The 12556-nt window shown below is 40.6% G+C and overlaps 1 protein-coding gene across 1 annotated transcript; it reads left to right on the forward strand.

Annotated features, from left to right (window-relative positions):
* Positions 1-3907: 3907 nt before the first annotated feature.
* fbxl5 (F-box and leucine-rich repeat protein 5) lies at positions 3908-12256 on the forward strand. Its single transcript, XM_026157967.1, has 11 exons — positions 3908-4086; positions 4787-5002; positions 6087-6182; positions 6370-6565; positions 6989-7174; positions 7261-7386; positions 8287-8441; positions 8549-8631; positions 8733-9458; positions 10697-10845; positions 11225-12256. The coding sequence occupies exons 1-11, from the start codon at positions 4003-4005 to the stop codon at positions 11299-11301; spliced, it is 2094 nt and encodes a 697-aa protein (XP_026013752.1). The 5' UTR covers positions 3908-4002; the 3' UTR covers positions 11302-12256.
* The last annotated feature ends 300 nt before the right edge of the window (positions 12257-12556 follow it).

Genomic DNA, 12556 nt, shown 5'->3' on the forward strand with positions numbered 1-12556 from the left:
AAAGAGGTCCAGGTCCTGCTGAAGCAACGTGACACCGCTTTTAGATCCGGTGATGGTATGCAGTACAGTGCAGCCAGATCTGAGTTGAAAAGAGGCATCAGAGAGGCCAAGGCAGCGTACAAGAGAAGGATCGAAGACCACTTCAGGACCAAAAACTCACGACAGGTATGGCAGGGAGTTCAGCACTTAACCAACTACAAACCTGGCAATACCACGTTGACTGAGGGTAACGCGGAGCTTGCGGAGGAGCTGAACCACTTCTTCGCACACTTTGAGGTGAAGGGACCAGAGGCAGCAGCAGCAAAAACATCGGACAGCAGCAGCCCAAGCCTCATAGTGCAGGAATATGAGGTGAGGCGCACACTGAGGGCAGTGAAACTGGTCCGACGTCACATCATGTCCTGCTTGCCACCCACACTCGACCTGCTCCAGTTTGCATACAGAGCTAACAGATCAACTGAAGATGCCATTGCTACAACGCTCCACACCACCATCTCTCACCTGGAAGTGCAGGGCCGTTACGCCAGGCTGCTCTTTGTTGACTTTAGCTCTGCTTTCAATACTCCCGGACAGACTAATAGTTAAACTGCTGGAAATTGGACTTCCTTCCACCACCTGCCGCTGGATCAGAGACTTCCTCTCAGACCGTGTACAGAGAGTTAGAGTGGGGCCTCATCTTTCCTCAGCCCTCAGCCTCAACATCGGCTCTCCACAAGGCTGTGTACTGAGTCCCCTACTGTACACTCTGTACACACATGACTGTGTTAGTTCCCACCCAGACAACACAGTCATCAAGTTTGCAGATGATACCACCGTGGTGGGGCTCATCTCAGGGGGAGATGAGAGTGCATACAGAGCTGAAGTTCAGAGGCTGTCAGATTGGTGTGCAGATAACAACCTGGACCTCAATACCACCAAAACAAAAGAACTGGTAGTTGACTTCAGAAGGAGGAAGTCCGAGCTGCAGCCTGTCAGCATCAACGGGGAGTGCGTGGAAAGGGTCTCCAGTTTCAAGTTTCTGGGTGTGCACATAGACACAGACCTCCAATGGAGCTGTAACACCTCTGCGGTCTTAAAGAAGGCCCAACAGCGTCTCCACTTTCTGAGAATCCTCAGAAAAATGGAACTGAAGAAGGAGCTGCTGACCGTCTTCTACCGCTGCTCCATTGAAAGTGTGCTGACGTACTGCATCGGTGTGTGGTTCTACAGCTGCACCACAGCACACAGAGAGGCACTCCAGAGGGTCATCAACATGGCCCAAAAAATCATTGGACATCCTCTTCCCTCTCTGAAGGACCTGTACAGCACTCGCTGTCTCAAGAGGGCACGCAGCATCCTACGGGACTGCACACACCCAGGACACCGGGTGTTTAAGCTGCTGCCGTCTGGCAGGAGGTTCAGGCTGCTGAGGTCCCGAACAAATAGACTCAAGGACAGCTTTTACAACAGGGCAATAGCCCGGACTTTTTAGGGGGGAGGTAACAATGTTTAAAACGATAACAATAATATTTATATTTATAACAAGGTGCAATAATAATTAATGTGCAATAATAACTAGTGATGGGTCGTTCGCGAACGAAATGGCTCTTAGAGCCGGCACTTTGACATGACTTTCTTTAGGTCACGAGTAGTTGTCCAAGCATTTCACTACATATCGTACTGTGTATGACTGTGTACGTGACAAATAAAATTTGAATTTGAATTTGATTTGAACGACGCGAGCCGGCTCCTTATCGCGAGCCGTCACGTGGGTTTTTTTTTTTTCTTTTTCTCAGCCTCTCTCTCGCACTTTTTTCCCGCTTCACTCTGCACGCGAGCCTTGTGCTTTACGCTGGGCAGAGGGGGGTAGGGGCGGTAGTTACACTCAGTAGCACAGGAACAGAGCCAGAGAGCGAGAAAGAGAGGCAGGGACAACAACATAAGAAAGGTATAGTAATCATCCACAACTATTTTCGGTTGCAGATGATAAAGGATTCAGAAAGTTTATTCATGCAGGTCCATATGACAGAGAATGTGCATCTTCTGTTTGTTTTCATATTATAATTTATATTTAATTGTGTTGTGGTTTGCAGTGTTTTGTGTTCTTTTCACTTTAAATTTGTAAAAGGAAAAAGCTGAAAATTTAAATAGTTAAAACTTGAAATGTGAATAGTTGATTTTTGTATTATATGATTTATTTATTACATTTTATGTGGAGTGAATAAATAAAAGTATATTTACGGTGGCCCCTAGAGACAAAGCACATACAAACTTCAAATCACGTACGAACTCTGAAGCATGTACAAACTCCAAAACACGTAAAAACACGTACAAACTCCAAAACACGTACAAACTCAGAAGCACATAAAAACTCAGAAGCACATAAAAACTCAGAAGCACATAAAAACTCAAAACACGTACAAAAGACAACAGAAGTGCTCCAGGATGCCGGGCGCAGTGTTGAGCCTTTGTTATCTTGTGGCTACACAAGCCAGCAAGTACCAACGACCGGATTTGGTGTGTGGTAATAACAGGTAAATGAACTTTTTTTAAAATTATTTGAATATATATGAGTGCCTGTGTATAAATACACAAACAATACACACATGCTTTCAATTGTGTAATTTAAGTGATCTAGTAGCTCTGCTTTGGAAGTTCAGTTCATGCTAGAAATGTGTTTTGGAGTTTGTACGTGTTTTGTCTCTAGGGGCCACCGCATATATTTATATATAAACATATATAAATAAAACCACTTTTTTTTACGTTAGTAATTCCTTTTGTGCATAATTTTATATTATTGTTAATAATAAATTAATTAAAGCAACAAAACAACCTGAAGAGCCGGTTCGGAGCCGAAAGAGCCGGCTCTTTTTAGTGAGCCGAACCGAAAGAGCCGGATCTCTAAAAAGAGCCGGAAATCCTATCACTAATAATAACAGTGTGCAATACACATACACTTATTCTTCTTTTTTATACTAAGTTAATATACTGTGTTGTGTTGTTTGTTGCGTTGTGATGTGTCATATCGTGTCGTGTTGTGTTATATGTAGTGCCGACGTAGGACAGTTTTTCCAATTTCATTGTACTACTGTACTATGTATGACTGTGCAATGACAATAAAGAGTTATCTTATCTTATCTTATCTTATCTTACCTGTATGGAATACTGTAACTGTCAAACTGAAAGACCACAGTATTGATTCAAATTATAAATTATATAAAAGTTGCTTCTGTATTTATTATCTAATTGTCTACTTATTTATTTATAAAATATTAATAAAATTCTCCATTTTTTTATTTACTTTTAAAAGTGTTCATTATGGATAGGCTTCAAGGTTTATTGATTCCATTGTTATTGACTTCAAATATATCTTAAATCAATTATTACAGTTTGGTAATGAAAAACATAAACACCCACCATGGTGGATAAGTTATTGCAGTGTGAACTTAATTTAATTGTTTGCCAAACACTAGTTTAGTGCTCCTGCAGCAATTGCAGTAGTCATTCTCTTTGGATGGTGGGTCAGACATTTAATGAAATAATTTCCCCAATTTAATCTTATTTTCACAGCATTTAGTAACATTGTGTATTTAGTGATTAATTTATTTCAGTCTTATTTTAGGTTTAGGTCTTCCGTACTTTATGTGGGCTCTGCCACATAAAAACCTGACAAAAACCTGAAAGTCATATATAAAGTATACTGTATATTTAAATAGGTATAGCATACTGGCATACTATATATTTCGGAATTTGGCTGTTTAAACGCAGCAAAATGAAATTCACAAAGGTATTCGTCTTTCAAAAAAATGTAATATCGCAAACGATTAAGCAACAAAAAATACATATCTCAATGTAAAATTCTGTTTTATTTTATTCAATTAATTTTTTTTTTTAAATTTAGACTAAATTCCTAAACACATTTACTGGATTTACAAGCCGCGGTGACGCGGGCGGCTCGCTCACGCCTCCTTGTTTGATTGTATCGAAGGCTGTGAGCAGATGACGCAGTGAGGTCCAGTGAACATGGCTCCTTTTCCGGACGAGGTGGATGTTTTTACTGGCCCACACTGGCGAATGAAGCAGCTGGTGGGCCTGTACTGCGAAAAGGTGTGTACAACTAACTGTCGTTCCTTATTTTGCAGATTTACGAACAATTTTTTGGAGGTTGGTGTCTGAAGGTGAAGCGAACACCTGCTAGCATGCTAGCTAGCTAGCTAGCGTAATAGCAGCAATAATTGAGTCAGTCGAAGGAGATGAACTGTCGGATGACTGTCTGACGACCACACTGAGACCCTTTGGTTGATCTGTGGTCAGCGTTACGTGATAGTATTCACGTTTCCAGCAGCGTGGAACCCTATCCGACTGAACCTAATAAAGTTTTATAGCCACTCGTCTCCGCAGCTAAAAGCTTTTTCTGTTTACTAGCCTAACTAACTTGCAAGATAGCTTATATAACGTGCTTTAAGTGCCACATTGGAGTTTCTAATGTTCTCGCAAAGGGTGGTGCATATATTAATAAGAAGTGTCTTAACAAGACAAGCCAGGTAAGCTCATTTAGCTGCAACAGCTAATGCACGAAGGGTGTGCTTCACTAACCCCAGCTCGGTTACAACACTGATGATTTGACACTCTGGCATACAGCCACTATGTTTACATATACGTATCACGTATATATAAACATAGTATTACGTGTTACGTGTCTAATCCTACCAACTGCAACGCTAACATAGATCACATGGATCTTATGTGATGATTTATTTTGTAAGAAATAACGCAAAGATCTTATTTGATAATTCTTCTTCCACAGCTGTCCAACACCAACTTCTCCAACAACAATGATTTCCGCTCATTTCTCCAGTCCCTGTGCGCCACATTTAAGGAGTTCAAGATGCATGAGCAAATTGAGAACGAGTACATTATCGGGCTGCTGCAGCAGCGCTGCTGCACAGTGTACAATGTACACTCTGACAACAAACTTTCAGAGATGTTGTCCCTCTTTGAGAAAGGGCTTCATAGTATTAAGGTAACGATCGACTGGCATTTTAAAATACACATTTTATTGACATGCTATGATCCTATATTTCACTTGATGCAACTTTAAAAATAGCTAACCAGAAAAACATTGGCTTTAGGTAAGGGGAAAAACATGTAGTACAGTGCTCAATTGTTGGGTACCACTCAGTCATTAGAATAAGTATCATGTCAGCAACGCAAAGATTATAGTACATACAAAGACATCAAGGGTTTTTATTTTTCATGTACACATGTAATTTCTGGCACCTCTTCAAAGCGGTTTTACTCACATGCGAAGCAAAATTACCAGCATTATAATAAATGAGAATTAGTTTTAGCTAACTTACACACTTGGGCAGTCAGTCCCTAAAGGCCCATTGTGCCATGAGAAATCTGCACGTTAATCATACTACACTTCCTTTAAGTGTGGAATAATACTCATTTGTGATATCCACTTTTGTCACAGTTCTCAAGTGTTACAGTTTCACATTTAAAAGAAGAAAAAGGATGAATGAAGTTATTAAGGATGAAGTTAGTAAGTTGAACTGCTTGGAGCAGAGGGAGGGTTATTTTTGTGATCTGCTTATCGAGAGACAAGAGTTATTGTTCTGTCAAGCCATGGGCAAACCTCCACCCCAAGAAATAAGAGGCAAAAATAAAGGCCTTTTTAGAATTATGCAATTGTGTAAACCCGAACTTCCGCTGCCAGTTTGCAAATCAGAAAACATTTTCTATTTTTGCTTTCAGGAGTAATCCTGCTTTCTGTCCCAAGGAAAACTGTCTCCTGGGAAAAACAATACTGTCCTAAATATTTAAATTATATTGAATTAACGTCATTTGTGTTAAAAAAAGAGTTCATGATATTTACCCTGAGAAATAACCCTGAAGTAACCCTGAGTAAATCAACTCCTGTAGTAATGACATTAAAATATTTTTGAATAGAAAATAATATTTTAATGTACAACAATTATTGCACAACACAGCCATTAATGATGATGCAAAATCAAAATGTACTTCTCAATGTAGGGAGTAGTGATTGAGTAAGGGTGATTTGGACACAGAACCATGAATTAATCATTGTTGTGTGTTTTTAGAGTGAATATGAGCAGCTTAACTATGCCCAGCAGCTGAAGGAGAGACTAGAAGCTTTTACACAGGACTTTCTGCCCCACATGAAGGAGGAAGAGGAGGTATAAGATGCTCAAATTTCTTTTCCTTTCTTTTTTTATATTGTGTGGGACATCAATTAAGACTAATTTATGTTGAACAACAAAAGGTAAAAACATGCACTGAAAGTTATCATAAAAACGTGTCTGTTCGTGTCCAGGTAAATTAAACTGTTGCAAGCTGTTTGTAAACTGAGGAGATTCGTTGCAGGTGTTTCAGCCTATGCTTATGCAGTACTTCAGCTATGAGGAGCTCAAGGACATCAAGAAACAAGTGATAGCGCAGCACTGCAACCAACAGCAATTGGACAGTGCTGCGGAGGTGCTAAAAGGCTTCAGTTTGTGGAGCCAGGCGGAGGTGCTCCAGAAAGCCTTCAAATATGCTGATCATGAGAAGACAGATTATGGTGAGTGAGTATATATTTAAGCTGGTGCTTCGTACTTAAGCACATTATAATTGGTCAAGTAACCCCACTGTTCAATATACGACATGTTTAGATAAGCATATCAATCAGTTGTCTTTTAGATCTAATGCAATGCGGTAACTCATGTCCAGCAGACATTTTGACTGTCCATTAAGGCATTTCTTATGATCAGTTTAGGCATGACTAACTTGTTTATACCTGCGTCTGTCTTGCTGCAAAATGTTAAAAATGTATACTTGATAACGGACCTCTGTACTACCAGGACAATGTTTTAACTGTTAAAGTCACCAGCTTCATAAAAGAACACTCTGTCTTAGAAAGTGGTTGACATTTGTAAAAGGTACACTTCATCATTTTGGTATTTGAGAACACTTACGAGCAAAGCTATTCCATACTCTTCCTCAGAACTGGAAAAAAACAGGAATTCCTCCACCCACATCTCCCAGCTCCCCACGGAAATTATGCTGAGGCTGTTCCATTATTTAGGCCCTGAAGATCTGTGTCGCTGCAGTCAAGTGTGCAGCTCCTGGTCAGAGCTAGCTAAGACCGGCTCTTTGTGGAGGCACCTTTATCCTGTGCGCTGGGCCAGAGGTACGCTCGAGTTTTATGTACTGGTGAAGAATTATTTCACTCAAGTGTGTACACAACTAATGAATATTTTTGTCTCTGTTATGTAGGTGATTATTATAATGGCCCCCCTGGGGAGCTTGACCAGGAGCCAGATGAGGAGTGGGTGAAGAGTCGGCAGAACGAGGGTCGTGCCTATCAGGAATGGGATGAGGACGCTGATGTCGATGAGTCTGGTGAGGTTTTGTCTTAGGTAAAGGGCTTGTGTCTCATAGCGATTTAAGTGGTATTTAAAGCACAAGCAACTATTACTAATGTAATGTTTCAGACACAAGCTGCCAGAAAGGCATCATTTGGGATGTACTGTTGTATTATAGGTTCCTACCCAGTCATTCCTATCCATTCAGCCCACATTTAGCAAGATATGTGTGACAAAAACAAGCAAAGAAAACCCCCACTTTTATAAATGCTCGGTAATGTTAAGCCCGGTTCCCATTGAACACACCGTTTAAGTAAAATGGCTGGTAAATAAACTACTGCAATCTGTGGGTGTCTTGTCATTCTCTTTCAAAACGTTGACAATTCACTGGCTTTCAATAACAGCATAAAATTAGCCAGCCAAAACGGACTACTGATGTAGATATTTGTTTGCGAGGAAATCAACAGTGTGTCGTTTTACAGAAGTTACTCACTCAGGTCGAACAGTTTTGGTGCACTGGTTCTACGTGACACGTTCAGTGTGAACAGGGCTGTAAAACAGGTTTATGGTTATATGCAGCCTGTGTAAAAGGCAAGTCTTCATTAAGTATGATACCTAAAGACATTTAGTGTCTATTTTTGACCTCTACTTTTATAGTTCCTCACTGGTTGCCCTGTTGATATTGGGTAATAAAACTAGATTAAAAATGTAGAGGTGTCTGTTTAAGAGTTTTAAACAGGGCGTCACACATTCATTCACATGTGGTGAAGCCAGTCATCTCTATTTACTTTTCAAGTATTTTGCTGCTTTTGTTCCCAGACTCTGCTTTATGCGTCATCATGGTATGATACACCTCTAGTGTTGCCTAAAGATGTGTCATACCACCTCCAGTTTAAGCTCTGTAATGTGTCACCCATGTTGTTCAATGGTTCATCAGATGTGTCAGGTCAAATTGAGGGCTCCCTTGCAATCAGCACTGCTAAGCGGGAGAAGAGGCTCCTGAATGGGATTATCCAGAATCTTCTTCCAGCTGTCGGTCCTTCTGTCAAGTCCATTGTTCTGGCATATAGCTCTACAGTCTCAAGTAAAATGGTAGGCGGAGCACAAACCTTTATTTTGCTGTTGTACTAGCACAATGTCAAAGCTCAGAAAGCTCGTTGGTTGAGCTGTGTTGTAAGATAAATGTTCTTGCTTTCCAGGTACGTCAAATCCTCAGTTTCTGCCCCAATATTACTCATCTAGACCTGACGCAGACTGACGTTACAGACTTTGCATTTGACAGGTTAGTATTAAAAATGAATACTGAAATGCTAACTGTTTATGACAAAGCGGATGTACATAAAACTCAGAAAACTTATGTTGAGTCTATCCTTTCCTTTTTAGCTGGTCATCTCTCGGAGCTTGTCACTCTCTGGAGCACCTGGATTTGTCGGGGTGTGAGAAAATCACTGATCACACCTTGAAGAAACTGTCTTTTGGGCTGGGTGACCTCATGTCTTCCACCTGCATTGACAAACGCTCAGACAAGCGAGCCAAGCTTCTTAAGAGTTCCCCAGGTCCCATCACGCTTGTTGGTGAGAGAAACCTACATCCAGTGGGACGAAAGCAGGCCATAATTTTCAAGCAGGGGGCTGGCCGCTGGGGTGCCGCCTGCACACCCACGCAAGTATGGGTCCTGGATCCTTTGGACCTTGCTGATATTGAGGACGCAGCAGAGTGGAGTCGACGTGGTGGGATGCCGCTTACTGACGCGGAAAGCTTCGTTGAGACACAACTTATGGGAAGTTCGTGCTGTTGCAGGAGGAGCAGGAGGCGGGGGCACAGGACTGGCTCAGATGCCTCATATTTGCATCAGCAGTATGCCTTGTCTGCAGAAGTGCTCTGCGGTCACTCCACCTGCTGCTCAAGCGACATGGCCCTCAGGACTTTTACTGGGTCTGAGTCAGGCATGACCAGAAATGGCACAGCAGAATTTCGGACTAAATGCTCTTCAATGGGGAGCCTGCAGTGTCTCCAGCCTGAAAACAGGACTGATCAATCAGAAACGAAACGCTCACTGAGGTTTCTCAGCCTCTCTGGATGTTATCAAGTCACTGACTTGGGCCTGAGGTAACGTTAAATCATCAATCTCTTTCAAACAAACTACAAAACACATCATATATATTTTTTAGTATCTGTACAGAGGATCGAAACGGCAAAACTTAGAAAATGTATACACAACCACTGACTTCTTACCGCAGGACTCAGATCTCCAGTAATCCCCTGACTGTACACACATAGGAAAATTAGATCAACCAAAAGGCAGAAATCTGACCTCATCATGTGACTTTAAATAATGGGCCCCTTATTTCCTTAATTAGGTGCAAATGAGGGAATGTAAAGATTGAATACAGGTGTAAAAACAAATTCCTGTTTGTTTCCAGTAAATAAACGAGTGTTGTATACAAAGAAAAGCTGATGCATTAAATTAAAAAAGGTCAACTTTAATGAAAGATAAGTTAGTTTAAATATGAGTTTCAATACAAAGTCAAATACAGAAGTGACTTATGTCACATTTTAGGAGTTAATGCCTAAATTTGTTTTATTTTTATTAATTTAATAATATATACATTTAGTTTGGCAGTTATGACCCTCTATGAAAATGACTTGTTTTTAGGTAGGTTTTTTGAAGATTGGTAGCAAACTAAAATGACACAGTGGAATGAATGAGTTACTGTGAACAACTGTAAATACCACATTTCGTCAAATTGCGCTGATGAAACTTTAACCTGGAGACCAGCCACAGTACCCCTTCAAACCTTGGTTGCTGAAATATAAACGCCTGCCAGCGTACCCCAAAGAAATGCCTTGTGGTCATTTCCTTATTTGTCTTTGTCCGGGGATAAACACTCTCACAGACTCACAAGGTAAAAACATTCAGCGCCATATGAAAAGTAAACTGCTACTTACTAGTAGTTCAAATGTAGTCATTTTAAAGCATTCGACAGATTAAGTTTAATATCAGTGGTCAAGAGGACATAAAATCACTAGTCATAAAAAACATTTATGACTTTGCTCCAGAGTTTTTAGGTTTTTCCTCCTGGAAGTTATACTTCTACTGCTATTTTTGCTCTTGAATTCCACCATAGATTTCAGTGTACTGCCATCTCACCACTATACTGAATTAAGACAAAGATATAGGTGCTTTTCAAAATGCATATCAAGTAACATTTCTATCAGCTAATTCAGATTATACAGTGCAGCTCTTATTAGGGTAAGACTGGATTATCTGCATTCATCTAGATGTTCCCAGTGTTGGTCTGCATGTTGTTGTAGCTGTAATGAGGTTGCATTGCATTGTGTGTCAGGGCTCTGTCTCAGCGTGGAGGGCTTCCTGTGCTGGAGCATCTCAACCTGTCTGGCTGCCTCTTCATCACTGAGGTGGGGCTGCAGGAGCTGGTGTCGGCCTGTCCTTCCCTCAATGACGAGCACTTCTATTATTGCGACAACATCAACGGTAACACAAGTTAAACCTAAAATGCTGCATGCTCTTCACCTAGTAATGTGTTTTGACATAGGCCTGTGTTAATGTTGTACTGTATAAAATGTCACGGTGGTGTTACAGTGTGTGGCAACTATTACAAACATTAATAACCCCACTCGCATGGCATGTGTCCTAGTGTAAGTAACCGATGCCGCTGAGAGGGGAGGTAAGTAGGCATTACAATACATTGATGCCTTTACTGTCAGAACTTTATGTAACACAAAGTTGAATTATTTAGTAACATAATGAAAATATTTAAATGTTGTGGATATGGGGGTGTGTGTCAGATGTTTCTCACTTGTCGCGTGGGTTGCAGGTCAGTAGATAACTGCAGTGTGGTGTTTCTCTGCAGGTCCCCATGCAGACACGGCCAGCGGCTGCCAGAACCTGCAGTGTGGTTTCAGAGCTTGCTGCCGCTCTGGAGAGTGATTCAGCAAAACGATGTTATTCTGAAATGTCTCCTTTTAATTGCACTTTATTCTGGGAATACCATTTGCTGTATTTTGTGTCACTTAAAAATATTTCTTGATGAAACTGTAATTTTGCTCTAAATCTTTCGGTCTATATTTCATGGAAATAATGCTGTCTAAAAGGAAAACATACAAGGGTAACAATGGATTTGAACTGTCTGCAAATATCCTGGTTCTTTCTTTTTGGTTTAAAAAAAGTAAAAACCTAGAAAAAAATGAACACCTAGAACTCAGTGGTTTTCTGTAGTTTAAACGAAGTTTGTTTTGTCACTAAAATGATACAGATTTACACCAGTCTGCTTCTCCCCTTACTTTGTAACTCATTATCAGCATAGGGTTAATTTTGTTGTTAAATTGAATCTAACGTCGTCGTTTATTTGATAACAATGTGTGGTGAAACAAAGTGGTCTGAGTTTTGGGTGAAGCTGACTGCTCCAAATGGCACTCAGATTGTTGATGGTTAGGTCCCTACATGTGACTCTTTTTCGCTGCCTTGTGCTGCCGTACATTGATGTTCAGTTCACTGTTGATGCTGGCACAGCGACAGTATGCACAGACATAGGAACTGGTACTTGATGTTGCAGTGTAGTCCTTAACCCCCCCCTTTTTTTGTTTTTTTTACATTTGTGATACTAAATGTCCAGAAAGAGTTTCTTGCTTTCACTTTTCTTTATGCACTCCAGTGGGCAAAGAAATGGACCAGTGTTCTTGTGAGAAAGATTGAAGAGTTTGTAGAGAAATAGAAAAGCGGGATTAAAAATAGTCAATTGGGAAAAGTCTTCAGGGTATTTGGCCAGCTAGAGTACTGCATCATTTATGATACTGCAGCAGAATTTATTTTCCTGTTCAAAAGCCTTGCATGATTTCTGTTGAAAATTCACAACAAATTAATAAAAACATCTTGGAGTTAGAAACTGTGCAGTTGCTTATTGTTATTGTGTTAACAAAAAAGTATCGAACCACCAACCTTCTAAGTAGTAGGTGACCTGATCCACCACCTGAGCTACAGCCGACCCAATGTCAGTAAAGTGCCAGAAAATCCTCCGTGCATCTTGGCGACTTTCAACAAATTATGACTCCATAGTAGAAATATAGTATCTTAAAAATGTTCTTTTATGCAGCAGGTCTTGCTGCTAGAAAGGCTGCCGACAGCCTCAAGGGATGTTTATAAGAAATCTGCCACATTTAATAAATGTCAAGGCAAACCCAACAAA

The sequence above is a fragment of the Astatotilapia calliptera genome, chromosome 23 (genome assembly GCF_900246225.1).
Source record: "Astatotilapia calliptera chromosome 23, fAstCal1.2, whole genome shotgun sequence".
Lineage (NCBI taxonomy): Eukaryota > Metazoa > Chordata > Actinopteri > Cichliformes > Cichlidae > Astatotilapia > Astatotilapia calliptera.